Source organism: Rhinoraja longicauda, chromosome 2, assembly GCF_053455715.1.
Source record: "Rhinoraja longicauda isolate Sanriku21f chromosome 2, sRhiLon1.1, whole genome shotgun sequence".
NCBI lineage: Eukaryota > Metazoa > Chordata > Chondrichthyes > Rajiformes > Arhynchobatidae > Rhinoraja > Rhinoraja longicauda.
The window spans coordinates 2,440,648-2,462,179 of record NC_135954.1 but is presented as its reverse complement, the minus strand read 5'-3'; the positions used below and the strand labels follow the sequence as shown (position 1 = coordinate 2,462,179).

Sequence of the window (21,532 nt, the reverse complement as noted above, 5' to 3'; positions counted from 1 at the left end):
AATCATCCAATACTCAAGTGCATAGAGTTAAGGTGAGTCCTTCCATTTTTCCTTGGGTGCAGTTCAGTTTATTGTCCCGTGTACTGAGGTACAGTGAAAAGCTTTTGTTGCGTGCTAACCAGTCAGTGGAAAGACAATACATGATTACAATCGAGCCGTCCACAGTGAACAGATACAGGATAAAGGGAATAACGTTTAGTGCAAGGTAAAGCCAGTAAAGGCCGATCAAGGATAGTCCGAGGGTCACCAATGAGGTAGATAGTAGTTCAGCACTGCTCTCTGTTTGTGGTGGGATGGTTCAGTTGCCTGATACGGAGGGGCAGGTGGAGCAGAGAAAGCAGGGACTCTGCAGAAGGACTTGGACACGTTGGGAGAGTGGGCAGAGAAGTGGCGGGTGGAATATAGTGTGGAGCAAAGTGAGGAGGCGTGCATTTTGGTAGCAGGAATAAAGGCGTAGATTATTTTCTAAATGGGGAGAGAATCCAGAAATCGGAGGTGTAGAGGGACTTGGGAGTGGCTGGTGCAGGATTCACAAACAGTTCATCTGCAGTTTTGGTCTCCAAATTTGAGGAAGGATATTCTTGCTATTGAGGGCGTGCAGCGTAGGTTTACTAGGTTAATTCCCGGGATGGCGGGACTGTCGTATGTTGAAAGACTGGAGCGACTAGGCTTGTATACACTGGAATTTAGAAGGATGAGAGGGGATCTTATCAAAACATATGATTATTAAGGGGTTGGACATGTTAGAGGCAGGAAGCATGTTCCCAATGTTGGGGGAGTCCAGAACCAGGGGCCACAGTTTAAGAATAAGGGGTAGGCCATTTAGAACTGAGATGAGGAAAAACTTTTCCAGTCAGAGAGTTGTGAATCTGTGGAATTCTCTGCCTCAGAAGGCAGTGGAGGCCAATTCTCTGAATGCATTCAAGAGAGAGCTAGATAGAGCTCTTAAGGATAGCGGAGTCAGGGGGTATGGGGAGAAGGCAGGAACGGGGTACTGATTGAGAATGATCAGCCATGATCACATTGAATGGCGGTGCTGGCTCGAAGAGCCAAATGGCCTCCTCCTGCACCTATTGTCTATTGTCTATTGTTTATTGGATCGGTAGTGAAGAAAGCAAATAAATGCCAGCATTAATACAGGATACAGCATGAAGAGAATGACGTTTAGTGCAAGGTATAGTCCGATTAAAGATAGTCCGAGGGTCTCCAATGAGGTAGATGGGAGGTCAGGACCACTCTCTAGTTGGCGAGAGGACGGTTCAGTTGCCTGATAACAGCCGGGAAGAAACTGTCCCTGAATCTGGAGGTGTGCGTTTTCACACTTCTGTACCTCTTGCCTGATGGGAGAAACATAGAAAATAGGTGCAGGAGGAGGCCATTCAGTCCTTCGAGCCAGCACCGCCATTCATTGTGATCATGGCTGATCATCCACAATCAGTAACCTGTGCCTGCCTTCTCCCCATATCCCTTGATTCCACTAGCCCCTAGAGCTCTATCTAACTCTCTCTTAAATCCATCCAGTGATTTGGCCTCCACTGCCCTCTGTGGCAGAGAATTCCACAAATTCACAACTCTGGGTGAAAAAGTTTTTTCTCATCTCAGTTTTAAATGGCCTCCCCTTTATTCTAAGTCCAGTAAAGTCCGATTAAAGATAGTCCGAGGGTCTCCAATGAGGTGGATGGGAGGTCAGGACCGCTCTCTGGTTGTGGTAGGATGGTTCAGTTGCCTTATAACAGCTGTGAAGAAACTGTCCCTGAATCTGGAGGTGTGCGTTTTCACACTTCTGTACCTCTTGCCCGATGGGAGAGGGGAGAAGAGGGAGTGGCCGGGGTGAGACTGGTCCTTGATTATGCTGCTGGCCTTGCCGAGGCAGCGTGAGGTGTAGATGGAGTAAGTGGAAGGGAGGTTGGTTTGTGTGATGGTCTGGGCTGCTGGCCTTGCCGAGGCAGCGTGAGGTGTAGATGGAGTCAGTGGAAGGGAGGTTGGTTTGTGTGATGGTCTGGGCTGCTGGCCTTGCCGAGGCAGCGTGAGGTGTAGATGGAGTCAGTGGAAGGGAGGTTGGTTTGTGTGATGGTCTGGGCTGCTGGCCTTGCCGAGGCAGCGTGAGGTGTAGATGGAGTCAGTGGAAGGGAGGTTGGTTTGTGTGCTGGCCTTGCCGAGACTCTGAACTGCTGTGTGATCTCTGCTTTGACTCTCAATGTGCCCGTGGCATTAATTAGGCCACAGCTTGAACACAGAGCACTGATTTGCCTACCAGATTGCAGGAAATATTGGAGGTCGTGATGGAATTTACGAGAATGTTTTTTGGGACTATTGGCCACGCGCATGGTTTGGAAACAATTTTGCTTTGCTGTTTTCTTTCTCAACAGAGACTGAGGAGGAAAATAACAGATGTTTGAAATTATTGAGGCATTTAAGCGTCTTTTGGACAGGCCACATGGGTATGCAGGGAGTGGAGGGATATGGATCACTTGCGGGCAGATTAGAGTTGGTCTTGGCATCATGTCCAGCACGGACATTGCGGGCCGAAGGGCCTGTTCCTGTGGTCAACTGTCCTACATTCTAATGAACCCAGATAGAATAATTAAGGACTTATCTTACTTTGTCAGACTAGAACTGGAGTTTAGAAAGATGAGAGGGGATCTTATAGAGACGAATAAATTTATAAAAGGACTGGACAAGCTAGATGCAAGAAAAATGTCCCCAATGTTGGGGGAGTCCAGAACCAGGGGCCACACAGTCTAAGAATAAAGGGGAGGCCATTTTAGAACAGAGATGAGGAAGAACGTTTTCACTCAGAGTTGTGAATCTGTGGAAACATGTCCTTACCATCTGCTTTGATCTGTCCTTTTCACACCTTACATTATCACTGTACCCTTCCATATCTCTACTTTCTCTCACCCCTCAGTCTGAAGAAGGGTCTCGGCCTGAACTGTTACTCATTCCTTCTCTCCACAGATGCTGCCTGACGCGCTGAGTTACTCCAGCACTCTGTGAAACGTCACCTATCCATGTTCTCCACAGATGCTGCCTGACCCGCTGAGTTACTCCAGCACTCTGTGAAACGTCACCTATCCATGTTCTCCACAGATGCTGCCTGACCCGCTGAGTTACTCCAGCACTCTGTGAAACGTCACCTATCCATGTTCTCCACAGATGCTGCCTGACCCGCTGAGTTACTCCAGCACTCTGTGAAACGTCACCTATCCATGTTCTCCACAGATGCTGCCTGACGCGCTGAGTTACTCCAGCACTCTGTGAAACATTGCCCATTGCCCATTGACATTTCCCATTGCCCATTGCCCATTGACATTGCCCATTGCCCATTGCCCATTTCCCATTGTCATTGCCCATTGCCCATTGCCCATTGACATTGCCCATTGCCCATTGCCCATTTCCCATTGTCATTGCCCATTGCCCATTGCCCATTGCCCATTGCCCATTTCCCATTGTCATTGCCCATTGCCCATTGCCCATTGCCCATTGTCCATTGCCCATTGTCATTGCCCAGTGCCCAGTGCCCATTGACATTGCCCATTGCCCATTGCCCATTGTCATTGCCCAGTGCCCATTGACATTGCCCATTGCCCATTGCCCATTGCCCATTGTTCATTGCCCATTGCCCATTGTTCATTGCCCATTGCCCATTGACATTGCCCATTGCCCATTGCCCATTGCCCATTGTTCATTGCCCATTGCCCATTGCCCATTGCCCATTGTCATTGCCCAGTGCCCATTGACATTGCCCATTGCCCATTGCCCATTGCCCATTGCCCATTGTTCATTGCCCATTGCCCATTGACATTGCCCATTGTCATTGCCCATTGCCCATTGCCCATTGCCCATTGCCCATTGCCCATTGCCCATTGTCCATAACTCTACCGCTGTGCCACCGTGGCTGCGATGCGTGACGGGCGTTTGCTTTGTGTCTCGGCAGGGTTTGCAGGGCAGAGATGGCGGACACTGAAGGAGGGGACTCGGCCCCCAAGAGCAGGGCCTCGGCTTCCCACGTGGGCCGCAGTTCCACTCCCTCCGACAACAACAACGCCGAGGAGAATCCTGTCCCCGACTTCCAGTACTTCGGCCTGACGCCCAGATCCCCGCCCAACCTGCAAGGTAGAGACCGCCCACCATGCTCATCATTGTACTGACCGCCAGAGCTTAACGATAATCAGCAGGCAGTGGAGAAAGCCAACGGCACAAGAGGAGTTGGCCTTCATCACAAGAGGAGTTGAGTACAGGAGCAAAGAGGTCCTTCTGCAGATTATTATCTGAATGGTGTCAAGTTAGGAACAGGGGACGTACAACGAGATCTGGGTGTCCTAGTGCATCAGTCACTGAAAGGAAGCATGCAGGTACAGCAGGCAGTGAAGAAAGCCAATGGAATGTTGGCCTTCATAAGAAGAGGAGTTGAGTACAGGAGCAAAGAGGTCCTTCCGCAGATGTACAGGGCCCTAGTGAGACCACACCTGGAGTACTGTGTGCAGTTTTGGTCTCCAAATTTGAGGAAGGATATTCTTGCTATTGAGGGCGCGCAGCGTAGGTTTACCAGGTTAATTCCCGGAATGGTGGGACTGTCATATGTTGAAAGGCTGGAGCGACTAGGCTTGTATACACTGGAATTTAGAAGGATGAGAGGGGATCTTATCGAAACGTATAAGATTATTAAGGGGTTGGACATGTTAGAGGCAGGAAACATGTTCCCAATGTTGGGGGAGTCCAGAACCAGGGGCCACATAGTCTAAGAATAAAGGGGAGGCCATTTAAAACTGAGGTGAGAAGAAACTTTTTCACCCAGAGTTGTGAATTCTTGGGATTCTCTGCCACAGAGGGCAGTGGAGGCCAATTCACTGGATGAATTTAAGAGAGAGTTAGGTAGAGCTCTAGGGGCTAGCGGAATCAAGGGATATGGGGAGAAGGCAGGCACGGGTTACTGATTGTGGATGATCATCCATGATCACAATGAATGGTTGGAAGGGCCGAATGGCCTCCTCCTGCACCTATTTTCTATGTTTCTTTGTCATCTATATATTACTAAAACTCTCATATTGTATATGCCTCTATACACCGATCAGCCAAAACATTATGACCACTGACAGGTGAAGTGAATAACATTGATTATCTTGTTACAATGGCACCTGTCAAGGGGTGGGATATATTAGGCAGCAAGTGAACAGTCAGTTCTTGAAGTTGATGTGTTGGATGCAGGAGAAATGGGCAGGAGTAAAGACCTGAGTGACTTTGACAAGGGCCAAATTGTTCTGGCCAGACGACTGGGTCAGAGCATCTGTGAAACGGCAAGGCTTGTGGGGTGCTCCCGGTCAGCAGTGGTGAGTACCGACCGACAGTGGTCCGAGGAGGGACAAACCACAAACCGGCGACAGGCAGGGTGTTGGGCGCCCAAGGCTCATCGATGCGCGAGGGCAACGAAGGCTATCCCGTCTGGTCCGAACCGACAGAAGGTCGACTGTGGCACAAGTCACAGAAAATGTTAATGGTGGTCACGGGAGGAATGTGTCACAATACACAGTGCATCGCACCCTGCTGCGTATGGGGCTGCACACGGAGGACCAACAGCATATTAGGCAGGTGGGCATAATGTTTTGGCTCATCGGGTCATGCTGTTTTGGCTGATCGCTGTATATAAGTGTACATATATGCATATATATATATTGAATTTTACTACGTTTCCGAAATACAGCCAAAACGGTACAAATTAGCGCAACAATTTTAGCACCACCTGAATCATCGTTGTCCTGGGGTTCAAATGGTTGTTATATTTTAAACGTCTTTCACTTGTTAAACTTTACAAATCCCAATTCCATCTGCCGTGTTCGATGTCACAAAGAGAACCCAATTGGTCCTCGCCTTCGCAGTTGGGGCCCGTTGATCTGATACTTACATAAGATGGCCGCCGGATATGCCCGGGCACAGTTGGGGGAGGGTCGCCGCTCGTAGGGGGAGGGGGGGGGACCCCCGAGTGACGGGAGTGGCGGCCAATGAGTGGTGGGGGGGTTTGAGTAGAGCTCTCCTGCTGCTGTTCGCCCGGGGCCGGGTGAGTGGCCCCCTCTCCCATTTCCTCGCCCGCCCTCAGCCCGGGGGAGTTTTGAGGGGGGGTTGAGTGGGTGAGTGTTGTCAGTTGGGGGAGGGCCGCCGCTCGGGCGGGGGGAGGGGCGAACCCGCCCGAGTGACGAGAGTGGCGGCCAATGAGGGGGGGGGGGTTGTGAGGAGAGCTCTCCTGCTGATGGCCAGCTGGGGCCGGGGTGAGTGGCTCCCTCTCCCCTTTCCTCACCCACACCGGGAGAGTTTTGAGGGGGGGGTGGAGGGGGTGAGTGTCGTCAGTTGGGGGAGGGCCGCCGGGCCTGCAGGAGAAGTTTGGGCCCAACGGGTTCACATCCAGCTGGTACCTATTAAAAGCAACAGAGCACACAAAATACATTTGAACATGAATATCCACCACAGTGACTCCTCCACATTCCTCACTGTGATGGAAGGTGAAGAAAAGTTCAATCTCTTCCCTTCTTTGTCCACCAGCGGTCGGGGGCCTCGAACCTTCCGTTGACGGGACGATCTTGGCTCCCGTAGCCGGCAGCGTTTGGGCCCTCCGTGTCGGGGCAATCAAGCCCCTGCATCGTTGGGGGGATCTTGGTTGCGTTTAATCTAATAAATTACAATTAAAGCCCTTCCCAGTTCTACCACCAGTCTTCCTGTCTCCGACTACATCCCATCTCTGTCCCGCCCCCTCCCCTGACATCAGTCTGAAGAAGGGTCTCGACCTGAAACGTCACCCATTCCTTCTTTCCAGAGATGCTGCCTGACCCGCTGAGTTACTCCAGCACTCTGTGAAACGTCACCTATCCATGTTCTCCACAGATGCTGCCTGACCCGCTGAGTTACTCCAGCACTCTGTGTCTGTCTTTGGTGAATAATTAGTGTGCACTATCCTGACTATGTGGTTTTTGGGCGTTTAACTACGACGTGGGAGTCCATTATGGTGATGAATATCGGTATTGATGAATATTGATGTCCGGTAGATTGGGAACACGCTGACTTTGTGGAATGCCATTGAGCAAGGAGGTTTATTGATTAGGCTCTCGACAGTTTGACAGATTCAAGAAAACTGCCCGTTGGAGGGCGAGACGTAAATGCTTCCAATTGGAATTGTAGCTCTTGCTGTTAACACAGCGGCTGAGAAGGTTATTCGCAAATGTAAAGTTTCTGTGATACATCTCCAGGCACTCCAGACCCAAAATCAATCCCCTTGCCAAATTATAATCTATCAAACTGCTGGTTTCTGCAGGAGAAGTTAAATCAATACTCCAAGAAAACGAGTAGAATGAAGCCATAGGTTCATTTAGTTTATTGTTATTGTTATTTAAAACTGAGGTGAGAAAAAAACTTTTCCACCCAGAGAGTTGTGAATCTGTGGGATTCTCTGCCACAGAAGGCAGTGGAGGCCAATTCACTGGATGGATTTAGATAGACAATAGACCATAGGTGCAGGAGTAGACCATACGGCTCTTCGAGCCATGTGATTATGGCTGATCATTCTCAATCAGTACCCCGATCCTGCCTTCTCCCCATACCCCCTGACTCCACTATCCTTAAGAGCTCTATCTAGCTCTCTCTTGAATGCATTCAGAGAATTGGCCTCCACTGCCAGAGAATTCCACAGATTCACAACTCTCTGACTGAAAAAGTTTTTTCTCATCTCAGTTCTAAATGGCCTACCCCTTATTCTTAAACTGGGTTTTCTTTCCCGTTAATTCTGGGGTCATTAACTATCCCTTTACTCTCTTTCCCTTTAACTCCATCCTTGACTATCCAATTTAACACCCCCCCCCCTTATTTAGTTTAAACCACCCGTGTAGCAGTGGCAAACCTGCCCACCAGAATGCTGGTCCCCCACCTGTTAAGGTGCAATCCGTCCCTTTTGTACAATTCCCCCTTACCCCAAAACAGATCTCAGTGGTCTAAGAATCTAAATCCCTGCCCCCTGCACCAGCTCCTCAGCCACACATTCAGGTCCTGTATCTCCCTGTTCCTGCCCTCGCCAGCACGAGGAACTGGAAGCAAACCGGAGATAACTTTCTCATCTCGGTCCTAAAAGACTTCCCCCTTATCCTTAAACTGTGACCCCTTGTTCTGGACTTCCCCAACATCGGGAACAATCTTCCTGCATCTAGCCTCTCCAACCCCTTAAGAATTTTGTAAGTTTCTATAAGATCCCCCCTCAGTCTTCTAAATTCCAGCGAGTACAAGCCGAGTCTATCCAGTCTTTCTTCATATGAAAGTCTTGCCATCCCAGCCTGTTGCCGCAGAAACCCCTGTCCGTACCTCTCACAATGGAGTCTCCTACTACCACTGTGCTGCCTGACGTCGGCCTCTTTGGTTTTGGCTCAGCAGCACGTTCTGCTTCGCAGGCCAGTGGCCGCTCAGTGTGGCAACATCTTCTTCCCCAACAGCTTCCAAGTGGGTGAACCTGGTCTCAAGAGGCACAACACCCGGGGACCCTTACACTCCATGTTTCCTTCCCTTTCTCACCACCACCCACCTTCTCCCTTCCAGTACCTTCGGTGTAACAATCTCACTGTAGGACTTGTCCAGGAACTACTCAGTTTCTCGGACGGACCTGAGGTCATCCACTTGCTTCACCAGTTCTCCAACACGGTCCTTCAGGAGCTGTACCTGGATACACTTGTCACACCTGCAGCCAGAGGCATCAGCAGATCTGGACTACGGATGTTTTCCAGAGAGAGTTCAATTTTGCTCTCGATTCTTGATTAGCACCTGTACTAATCAAGAATCTATCTATCTCTGTTTAAAAATATCCACTGACTTGGCCTCCACAGCCGTCTGTGGCAATGAATTCCACAGATTCACCACCCTCTGACTACTTTAGTTTAGAGATACAGCTAGGAAACAGGCCCTTCGGCCCATCAAGTCCGCGCCGACCAGCGATCCCCGCACACTAACACTATCCCACACACACTAGGGACAATTTACACTCATACCAAGCCAATTAATCTACAAACCTGCACGTCTTTGGAGTGTGGGAGGAAAGCGAAGATCCTGGAGAAAACCCACGCAGGTCACGGGGAGAACGTACAAACTCTGTACAGACAGCACCCGTAGTGGGGATGGAACCCGGGTCTCTGGCGCCGTGAGGCAGCAACTCTACCGCTGCGCCACCGTGCCGCCCAAAGAAATTTGTCCTCATCTCCTTCCTAAATAAATGGCCGTTAACTCTGAGGCTGTGCCCTCTGGTCCTAGACTCTCCCACTAGTGGAAACATCCTCTCCACATCCACTCTATCCGGGCCAGTTAAAGTGCCTCAGGGTTTTCCTTGTTAATCCGCATGGTTTATATTCAGCATCAAGGCTTCGCCCACAGCCTGTCATAAAACCATGCTGACTCTCCATAATCAACCGAAGATAGACACACAGCGTGCTGGAGTAACTCAGCGGGTCAGGCAGCATCTGTGGAGAACATGGATAGGTGATGTTTCACAGAGTGCTGGAGTAACTCAGCGGGTCAGGCAGCATCTGTGGAGAACATGGATAGGTGACGTTTCACAGAGTGCTGGAGTAACTCAGCGGGTCAGACAGCATCACGAGTTACTCCAGCACTCTGTGCCATGAGAACTGCTGGAAGTCCAAGGCTAATGACAAAAAATGTCTCATCAAAATTAATTTCATTTCAAGGCAGGCAGCACTTAAATAATTTTATCTAAGATTAATTGTTTTTCCATTCATAGATTCCAGCACAGCAAGTAACTCATCAACTTTAGATAGAAACATAGAAAATAGGTGCAGGAGGAGGCCATTTGGCCCTTCGAGCCAGCACCGCCATTCAATGTGATCATGGCTGATCATCCACAATCAGTAACCCGTGCCTGCCTTCTCCCCATATCCCTTGATTCTACCAGCCCCTAGAGCTCTATCTAACTCTCTTTTAAATCCATCCAGTGAATTGGCCTCCACTGCCCTCTGTGGCAGAGAATTCCACAAATTCACAACAAAATTCTCTGGGTGAAAAAGTTTCTTTCTCACCTCAGTTTTAAATGGCCTCCCCTTTATTCTTAGACTGTGGCCCCTGGTTCTGGACTCCCCCAACATTGGGAACATTTTTCCTGCATCTAGCTTGTCCAGTCCTTTTATAATTTTTAAACGTCTCTGTAAGATCCCCTCTCATCCTTGATGAAACCTGATGGAAAATATGTTTAGAAAGAAAAGAATATTGACGTCAGTAAAGCTTTATCCAGGCAGAAATGCATCTTTCATGAGCCACATCAAAGGATTCCAACGTCCCATGCCAATTGGTTATTTTTATTTGATTCTTGCATCTGCAAACATTTAGTTGAATTATAAATTCACAACAGCATCCCAATAGCAGTCTGATCAAAAACACTGCCATGTTTACAAATGAAAACCATCCAAGATTTGGGCCAGTGCTCATAATCAATGTGATAGGAGCAGAATCAGGCCACTCGGCCCATCAAGTCTACTCCACCATTCAATCATGGCTGATCTATCTCTCCCTCCTAACCCCATTCTCCTGCCTTCTCCCCATAACCCCTGACTCTCGTACTGATCAAGAATCTATCTATCTCTGCCTTAAAAATATCCACTGACTTGGCCTCCACAGCCGTCTGTGGCAAAGAATCCCACAGATTCACCACCCTCTGACTAAAGAAATTCTTCCTCACCTCCTTTTTAAAGACCTTCCTTTAATTCTGAGGCTGTGCCCTCTGGTCCTAGACTCTCCCACTAGTGGAAACATCCTCTCCACAACCACTCTATCCAGGCCGCTCACTATTTGGCAAGTTTCAATGAGGTCCCCCCTCCCCCCCACAATATCTATTGATCTATTGCCCCGTAGAAAGCACTTTATCAGGATGCATCACAGCTTGGTTTGGGAACAGCTCCATCCAAGACCGCAAGAAATTGCAGGGAATTGTGGACGCAGCCCAGACCATCACACAAACCAACCTCCCTTCCACTGACTCCATCTACACCTCACGCTGCCTCGGCAAGGCCAGCAGCACGATCAAGGACCAGTCTCACCCCGGTCACTCCCTCTTCTCCCCTCTCCCATCAGGCAAGAGGTACAGAAGTGTGAAAACGCACACCTCCAGATTCAGGGACAGTTTCTTCCCGGCTGTTATCAGGCAACTGAACCGTCCTCTCACCAACCGGTGGCACGGTGGCACAGCGGTAGAGTTGCCACCTCACAGCACTTACAGCGCCAGAGACCTGGGTTCAATCCTGACTACGGGTGCTGTCTGTACAGAGTTTGCACGTTCTTCTGCGTGGGTTTTCTCCGAGTACTTTGGTTCAATAGACAATAGATGCAGGAGTAGGCCATTCGGCCCTTCGAGCCAGCACCACCATTCAATGTGATCATGGCTGATCATTCTCAATCAGTACCCCGTTCCTGCCTTCTCCCCATACCCCCTGACTCCGCTATCCTCAGGGCAAAGCCTAGGCCCAAACAAAACTCAATGTGGAGATTGCTAGCTCCTGACATCACCCCGTACACTAGCATTATCCTAATAACCGAAGGTATCACAAAATGCTGGAGTAACTCAGCGGGTCAGGCAGCATCTGTGGAGAACATGGATAGGTGACGTTTCACAGAGTGCCGGAGTAACTCAGCGGGTCAGGCAGCATCTCTGGAGAACATGGATAGGTGACGTTTCACAGAGTGCTAGAGTAACTCAGCGGGTCAGGCAGCATCTGTGGAGAACGTGGATAGGTGACGTTTCACAGAGTGCTGGAGTAACTCAGCGGGTCAGGCACCATCTGTGGAGAACGTGGATAGGTGACGTTTCACAGAGTGCTGGAGTAACTCAGCGGGTCAGGCAGCATCTGTGGAGAACATGGATAGGTGACGTTTCGGGTCGAGACCCTTCTTCAGACTGATGTCAGGGGGGGTGGGACAAAGATAGGATGTGGTAAGAGAATGGAAAACTCGTGGGAGAACTGGGAAGGGGGAGGGGAAAGAAAGGGAAAGCAGGGGCTATCTGAAGTTAGAGAAATCATTGATTGAGAATGATCAGCCATGATCACATTGAATGGCGATGCTGGCTCGAAGGGCCGAATGGCCTCCTCCTGCACCTATTGTCTATTGTCTATTGTCAATGTTGATACCGCTGGGGTGTAAACTGCCCAAGTGAAATATGAGGTGCTGTTCCTCCAATTTGCGCTGGGCCTCACTCACTCTGACACTGATTATCCTAATAATAATCATTATTCGGGTTGGAGTTAGGATATGTATCCAACACACACTATGTACAGTTTACAATTCCACCGAAGCCAATTAACCTGCAAACCTGCACGTCTTTGGAGCGTAGGAGGAAACCGGAGCGCCCGGAGAAAACCCACGCAGGTCACGAGGGAGGGAAAAATGAGATGAGAAAAATAAATTTTCACCCAGAGAGTTGTGAATTTGTGGAATTCTCTGACACAGAGGGCAGTGGAGGCCGATTCACTGGATGGATTTAAGAGATTTAGATAGAGCTCTAGGGGCTAGTGGAATCAAGGGGTATGGGGAGAAGGCAGGCACAGGTTACTGATTGTGGATGATCAGCCATGATCACAATGAATGGCGGTGCTGGCTGGAAGGGCCGAATGGCCTCCTCCTGCACCTAGTGTCTATTGTCAATCGTTTCCTGGATCATTCTCCGGACAGTCTCCAGAGCCGGCCCATGTTGTCAAGTCTCAGTTCAAAGCCTTGGGTAATGTGAGATTATGTGTGATGCTTTGAAGCATCGTTGCATTTGGCAAAAACATCCAGGTTTCTGTGAGCCAATGTCGCGTCTGGATAAAGTACAAAGGCAAGCGAGAAGTCTGTGTGCTGTGATGTTTAGCACATGGAGAAGTCGTGTCGCAGTTGTGTAAGACGTTGGTGGGACCACATGTAGAGTATTTTGTTCAGTTCTGGGCACCGTGTTACAGGAAAGATATCGTCAAGCTGGAAAGGGCGCAGGGAAGATTTACGAGGATGTTGCCAGGACTAGAGGGTGTGAGTTTAGAGATGCGGAGATACAGGGCGGAAACAGGCCCTTCGGCCCACCAGGTCCGCGCCGACGAGTGATCCCCACACACTAACACTATCCTACACCCACTAGGGACAATGATTACATTTGCCCAGCCAATTTACCTACAAACCTGCACATCTTTGGAGTGTGGGAGGAAACCGAAGATCTCGGAGAAAACCCACACAGGTCACGGGGAGAACGTACAAACTCCGTACAGACGGCGCCCGTAGTCGGGATGGAACCCGGGTCTCCGGCGCTGCATTCGCTGTAAGGCAGCAACTCTACCGCTGCGCCACCGTGACTGCCTTGTGAGCTACAGGGAGAGGTTGAATAGGCTGGGTCTCTATTCCATGGAGCGCAGGAGGATGAGGGGTGATCTTATAGAGGTATATAAAATCATCAGAGGAATAGATCGGGTAGATGCACAGAGTCTCTTGCCCAGAGTAGGGGAATCGAGGACCAATAGACAATAGACAATAGGTGCAGGAGGAGGCCATTCGGCCCTTCGAGCCACCACCACCATTCAATGTGATCATGGCTGATCATTCTCAATCAGTACCCCGTTCCTGCCTTCTCCCCATACCCCCTGACTCCGCTATCCTTAAGAGCTCTATCTAGCTCTCTCTTGAATGCATGCAGGGAATTGACATCCACTGCCTTCTGAGGCAGAGAATTCCACAGATTCACAACTCTCTGACTGAAAAAGTTTTTCCTCATCTCAGTTCAAAATGGCCTACCCCTTATTCTTAAACTGTGGCCCCTGGTTCTGGACTCCCCCAACATTGGAACATGTTTCCTGCCTCTTAATAATCCAACCCCTTAATAATCTTATACGGATCCCCTCTCATCCGTCTAAATTCCAGTGTATACAAGCCTAGTCGCTCTCTTTCAACATATGACAGTCCCGCCATTCCGGGAATTAACCTAGTAAACCTACGCTGCACGCCCTCAATAGCAAGAATATCCTTCCTCAAATTTGGAGACCAAAACTGCACACAGTACTCCAGGTGCGGTCTCACTAGGGCCCTGTACAACTGCAGAAGGACCTCTTTGCTCCGATACTCAACTCCTCTTGTTATGAAGGCCAACATTCCATTGGCTTTCTTCACTGCCTGCTGTACCTGCATGCTTCCTTTCAGTGACTGATGCACTAGGACACCCAGATCTCGTTGTACGTCCCCTTTTCCTAACTTGACACCATTCAGATAATAATCTGTCTTCCTATTCTTACCACCAAAGTGGATAACCTCACACTTACCCACATTAAACTGCATCTGCCATGCATCCGCCCACTCACACAACCTGTCCAATTCACCCTGCAACCTCATAGCATCTTCCTCACAGTTCACACTACCACCCAGCTTTGTATTATCTGCAAATTTGCTAATGGTACTTTTAATCCCTTCATCCAAGTCATTAATGTATACTGTAAATAGCTGCGGTCCCAGCATCGATGCTCGATGCTGGGACCGCAGCTATTTACAACATACATTAATGACTGGTACCCCACTAGTCACTGTCTGCCATTCTGAAAGGGACCCATTTATCCCCACTCTTTGCTTTCTGAGTGTCAACCAATTTTCTATCCATGTCAGTACCCTACCTCCAATACCATGTGCTCTAATTTTGCCCACTAATCTCCTATGTGGGACCTTGTCGAAGGCTTTCTGAAAGTCGAGGTACACCACATCCACCGGCTCTCCCCTGTCAATTTTCCTAGTTACATCCTCAAAGAATTCCAGAAGATTAGCTAGTGGGACAACATTAGCTACCCTCCATTCCACAGGAACTGACCCGGAATCTATAGAACATTGGAAAATGATCACCAATGCGTCCACTATTTCTAGAGCCACCTCCTTAAGTACCCTGGGATGCAGACCATCAGGCCCTGGGGATTTATCAGCCTTCAGTCCCATCAGTCTACCCAACACCATTTCCTGCCTATGACCAGAGGACATAGGTTCAAGGTGAAGGGGGAAAGATTTAATAGGAATCTGAGGGGTAACTTTTTTACACAAAGGGCGCACCCCAGCCGTTTGGCTTCTGTACAACATCTGTGCCGTAGATTCATACAGCGTATTTCACATTGGGTCCCTTCTTCGCACTGAGATACCACAGACTGAGACTCAGAGCTGCTGAGTTACTGCAGCACTCTGTGAAATGTCACCTATCCATGTTCTCCACAGATGCTGCCTGACCCGCTGAGAACATGGATAGGTGACGCTTCACAGAGTGCTGGAGTAACTCAGCGGGTCAGGCAGCATCTGTGGAGAACATGGATAGGTGACGTTTCACAGAGTGCTGGAGTAACTCAGTGGGTCAGGCAGCATCTAGGAGAGAGGGAATGGGTAACGTTTTGGGTCGAGACCCTTCTTCAGACTGACGTTTACCTGCATGGTGTTGTGCAAGTTGCTGTGAGCCGTGCCTGGCCGTTTCTGTGGTTTCAGGGTTTCTGGAGGTGTGGGGCGTGGAGTTGTATACCAGGCCGGACGATGTGAACAAGACACAGCATCACACACAGTTCTACGACATCAATAACCTGGTGGTGAGACGCGGGCAAGCCTTCCAGACGTCCATCACCCTCAACCGCCCCTACAACCCACAAAAGGACAAGCTGTGGCTCGAACTGCTCATTGGTGAGAACCTCACACACACACACACACACACACACACACACACACACACACACACACACACACAGACACACACACACACACAGACACACACAGACACACACACACACACCCCACACACACACACACACACACACACACACACACACACACACACACACACACACACACACACACACACACACACACACACACACACACACCCCACACACCCCACACACACACACACACACACACACACACACACACACACACACACACACACACACACACACACACACACACACACACACACACACACACACACACACACACACACACACCCCACACACCCCACACACACACACACACACACACACACACACACACACACACACACACACACCCCACACACCCCACACACACACACACACACCCCACACACACACACACACACACACACACACACACACCCCACACATCCCACACACCCACACACACCCCCCCCCCACACACACACCCCACACACACACACACACCACACACCCCACACACACACCACACACACACACCACACACCACACACACACACACACACACCCCACACACCCACACACACCACACACACACACACACACCCCACACAAACCACACACACACACCCCACACACACACACACACACACACACACACACACCCCCCCCCCACACACACACCCCACACACACACACACACAACACACCCCACACACACACCACACACACACACCACACACCACACACACACACACACACACCCCACACACCCACACACACACACACACACACACACACCCCACACAAACCACACACACACACCCCACACACACACACACACACACACACACACACACCCCCCCCCCCACACACACCCCCCACACACACACACCCCCCACACACACACACGCACACACACACACAGACACACAAACACAGAGAAACACAGAGACACACAGACACACACACACACAGACACACACAGGGTCACACACACAGACACAGCATTCTGGTAAACCTCCTCTGCCCTCTTTTCAAAGCCTCCAAATCATTCTTGTAATGGGGGCGAGCAGAACAATATAGAATCACAGAGTGACACAGTGTGGAAACAGGCCCTTCGGCCCAACTCTCCCACACCGGCCAACATCTCCCAGCTACACTAGTCCCACCTGCCTGCCCTTGGTCCATATCCCTCCAAACCTGTCCTATCCATGTACCTGTTCAACTGTTTCTTAAACGTTGGGATAGTCCCAGCCTCAACTACCTCCTCTGGCACCTTGTTCCATACACCCACCACCCTCTGTGTGAGAAAGATACCCCTTCACATTCCCATTAAATCTTTCCCCTTCACCTTGAACAGACAGAGAGTTCTCTAACTGTGAGCCTGCACAACATAATTAGGTTCAATCAGAGAAGATGTGTCACTGATTCCAAAACGCTCAGCAGGTTGCAACGACATAAGGACTTGGAATCGGATCATTGGAAAAGAAAAACTGAGACAAACAGTGGGGGAACGGAGCATAGAAAAGGCGGCAGCAGGCAGGGATTGTCAACTACCTCACTCCCAAACACAGGACAAGGTGATGTCACCGCCCCGCGCCCCACGTAACCTCACCCAGCCAGCGGCCACGTGCTCCCGCTCCACCAATGGCGGCCGCCCGGGCCGGGAGGCGGGTTGCTAGGCAACCTCCGTCAGGTGGCGCCTGGGCCTCCGGGCCTAAAGTGTCCGGGCCTCCACAGTCCGGGCCTACAGTGTCCATCCGGGCCTACACAGTCCGGGCCTACACAGTCCGGGCCTACACAGTCCGGGCCTACACAGTCCGGGCCTACAGTGTCCGGGCCTACAGTGTCCAGGCCTACAGTGTCCGGGCCTACAGTGTCCGGGCCTACAGCATTCCCCGGGCCTAATACAGGACAAGGGCGGTCCCGTACGGGACAAACCAATTTAGCCCAAAATACGGGATGTCCCGGTTAATACGGGACAGTCGGCAACCCCAGCAGCTGGTGACTGATAGGTTGAGGTTCAGACTTATTTCTTGGCAGGTGCCCTGAGGTACAGTGAACAGCTTTGTTTTGCATGCTATCCAAACAGATGGCCTCTTTCGACAGAGGGTAGTCAATAATGTTCCTTAGTGATAGGAGCAGAATTAGGTTATTCAAAGAAATATAGAAAATAGGTGCAGTAGGAGGCCATTTGGCCCTTCGAGCCAGCACCGCCATTCATTGTGATCATGGCTGATCATCCACAATCGTTTTGTGCACAACCCACAGGCATTGCCACTTTCATTTCACTGCACATCGAGTATGTGTATGTGACAAATAAATTTGACTTGACTTGACTTGACTTGAATCAGTAACCCGTGCCTGCCTTCTCCCCATATCCCTTGATTCCGCTAGAGCTCTGTCTAACTCTCTATTAAATTCATCCAGTGAATTGGCCTCCACTGCCCTCTGTGGCAGAGAATTCCACAAATTCACAACTCTCTGGGTGGAAAAAGTCCCTTCTCACCTCAGTTTTAAATGGCCTCCCCTTTATTCTTAGACTGTGGCCCCTGGTTCTGGACACTCAACATTGGGAACATTTTTCCTGCATCTAGCTTGTCCAGTCCTTTTATAATTTTATATGTCTCTATAAGATCCCCTCTCATCCTTCTAAACTCCAGTGAATACAAGCCCGGCCTTTCCAATCTTTCCTCATATGACAGTCCCGCCATCCCAGAGATTAATCTCGTGAACCTACGCTGCACTGCCTCAATAACAAGGACGTACCATCGGCCCATCAAATCTACTCCTACGTTCAATCACGGCTGATCAATCTCTCCCTTCTAACCCCATTCTCCTGCCTTCTCCCCATAACCCCTGACACCCGCACTGATCAAGAATCTATCTGTCTCTGCCTTAAAAATATCCACTGACTTGGCCTCCACAGCCGTCTGTGGCAAAGAATCCCACAGATTCACCACCCTCTGACTAAAGAAATTCCTCCTCATCTCCTTCCTAAAGGAACGCCCTTTAATTCTGAGGCCGTGCCCTCTGGTCCTAGACTCTCCCATAAGGTCATAAGTGATAGGAGCAGGATTAGGCCATTCGGCCCATCAAGTCTACTCCGCCATTCATGGCTGATTTATCTCTCCCTCCTAACCCCATTCTCCTGCCTTCTTCCCATAACCCCTCACACCCGCACTAATCAAAGGTCTATCCATCTCTGCCTTAAAAAGTTGAGCTCGAACTGAGACTTAACGCAGGTGTGTGTGTGACCCAGGTGTGTGTAACCCAGGTGTGTGTGTGACCCAGGTGTGTGTGTGTAACCCAGGTGTGTGTGTGTGTGTAACCCAGGTGTGTGTGTGTGTATAACGCAGGTGTGTGTGTGTGACCCAGGTGTGTATGTGACCCAGGTGTGTGTGTGTAATGCATGTGTGTGTGTGTGTGTGTAACGCATGTGTGTGTGTGTGTAACGCATGTGTGTGTGTGTGTAACGCAGGTGTGTGTGTGGGTAACCCAGGTGTGTGTGTGTAACGCAGGTGTGTGTGTTTGTATAACCCAGGTGTGTGTGTGAAACCCAGGTGTGTGTGTGTGTATAACGCAGGTGTGTGTGTGACCCAGGTGTGTGTGTGTGTGACCCAGGTGTGTGTGTGTGTGACCCAGGTTTGTGTGTGTGTAACCCAGGTGTGTGTGTGTGTAACCCAGGTGTTTTCCTGTGACGCAGGTCGCCACCCGAGTGCCGTGAAGGGAACGTACATCCGGATCTACCTGCAGGACGAGCTGGTGAAGGGCAGGTGGGGAGCCAAGGTGTTGTCCAACCATGGCAACATGCTCAGCGTGTCGGTCATGTCTCCGCCAGACTGCATCGTGGGCAGGTTCCGCTTTTACGTGGCGGTCTTGACCTCACACGGAATCCGCAGGACAGCCCGCGACAAGGCCACCGACATCTACTTCATCTTCAACCCTTGGTGTGAAGGTACAGCAAGCCAACATGTCCACGTTCCCCATCCGAAGTATGGTCTCGACCTGAAACGTCACCCATTCCATCTCAATAGACAATGGACAATAGCTGCAGGAGGAGGCCATTCAGCCCTTCGAGCCAGCACCGACATTCAATGTGATCATGGCTGATCATTCTCAATCAGTACCCTGTTCCTGCCTTCTCCCCATACCCCCTGTCTCCCCTATCAGTCTGAAGAAGGGTCTCGACCCGAAAAGTCACCCATTCCTTCTCTCCCGAGATGCTGCCTGACCTGCTGAGTTACTCCAGCATTTTGTGAATAAATACCACTATCCTTAAGAGCTCTATCTACCTCTCTCTTGAATGCATTCAGAGAATTGGCCTCCACTGCATTCTGAGGCAGAGAATTCCACAGATTCACAACTCTCTGACTGAAAAGGTTTTTCCTCATCACAGTTCTAAATGGCCTACCCCTTATTCTCAAACTGTGGCCCCTGGTTCTGGACTCCCCCAACATTGCGAACATGTTTCCTGCCTCTAACGTGTCCAACCCTTTAATAATCTTATACGTTTCGATAAGATCCCCACTGGAGTTCAGAAGGACGAGAGGGGATCTTATAGAAACGTACAAGATTATAAAAGGACTGGACAAGCTAGATGCAGGAAAAATGTTCCCAATGTTGGGGGAGTCCAGAACCAGGGGCCACACAGTCTAAGAATAAAGGGGAGGCCATTTAAAACTGAGGTGAGAAAGAAACTTTTTCACCCAGAGAGTTGTGAATTTGTGGAATTCTCTGCCACAGAGGGCGGTGGAAGCCAATTCACTGGATGGATTTAAAAGAGAGTTAGATCGAGCTCTAGGGGCTAGTGGAATCAAGGGAAATGGGGAGAAGGCAGGCACGGGTTACTGATTGTGGATGATCAGCCATGATCACAGTGAATAGCAGTGCTGGCTCGAAGGGCCGAATGGCCTCCTCCTGCACCTATTTTCTGTTTCTATGTTTCTAGAGATGCTGCCTGACCCGCTGAGTTACTCCAGTACTCTGTGAAACGTCACCTATCCATGTTCTCCACAGATGCTGCCTGACCCGCTGAGTTACTCCAGCACTCTGTGAAACGTCACCTATCCATGTTCTCCACAGATGCTGCCTGACCCGCTGAGTTACTCCAGCACTCTGTGAAACGTCACCTATCCATGTTCTCCACAGATGCTGCCTGACCCGCTGAGTTACTCAGTAATTCTGCGGGTCAGGCAGCATCTCTGGAGGACAAGGTTGAGCTACGTTAAAGGTCAGTGTTCTTTTTGAGATTGACTGTAGAGGGAGGGGAACTGGAGGTAAGAAAAGGCCAGAAATGTTTAAAAATCAAGTACATGGATAGGACAGGATTTGAGGGATCAGAATCAGAATCAGAATAGACTTTATTCTCATCCAAAAAAAGAAGTCTTTTGGACAAAATTCTGTTATCCACAGTCTAACAATAAGAAGCAATAAAAATAAGCAATAACACACACAATCACAAACCAACACAAAACAAACAAAAAAGAAACATCCATCACAGTGAGTTTCCTCCAGTCACCTCCTCACTGTGAGCTAAGTCCATACAGGCTTATGGACGTTGGGCCGAAGGGCCTGTTTCCACACTGTATCACTCTATGACTCTGTTGGTGGTGAATCTGTGGGATTCGTTGCCACAGACGGCTGTGGAGGCCACAAGTCAGTGGATATTTCTAAGGCAGAGATAGATAGATTCTTGATTAGTGCGGGTGTCAGGGGTTATGGGGAGAAGGCAGGAGAATGGGGTTAGGAGGGAGAGATAATCAGCCACGATTGAATGGTGGAGTAGGCTTGATGGGCCGAATGGCCTAATTCTACACCTGTAACTTCTGACCTGTTGACTC

At 49.9% G+C, this 21,532-nt stretch overlaps 1 protein-coding gene across 1 annotated transcript in view; it reads left to right on the top strand.

Moving 5' to 3' along the window:
• Positions 1-3,940: 3,940 nt before the first annotated feature.
• Positions 3,941-21,532, top strand: part of LOC144601648 (coagulation factor XIII A chain-like) — a 60,944-nt gene continuing 43,352 nt past the window's right edge. The window contains exons 1-3 of the mRNA XM_078413884.1: positions 3,941-4,116; positions 15,490-15,678; positions 19,396-19,647. Coding sequence (XP_078270010.1) covers positions 3,954-4,116; positions 15,490-15,678; positions 19,396-19,647 — 604 coding nt within the window. The 5' untranslated portion in view covers positions 3,941-3,953. The remainder of the gene's footprint in view (positions 4,117-15,489; positions 15,679-19,395; positions 19,648-21,532) is intronic.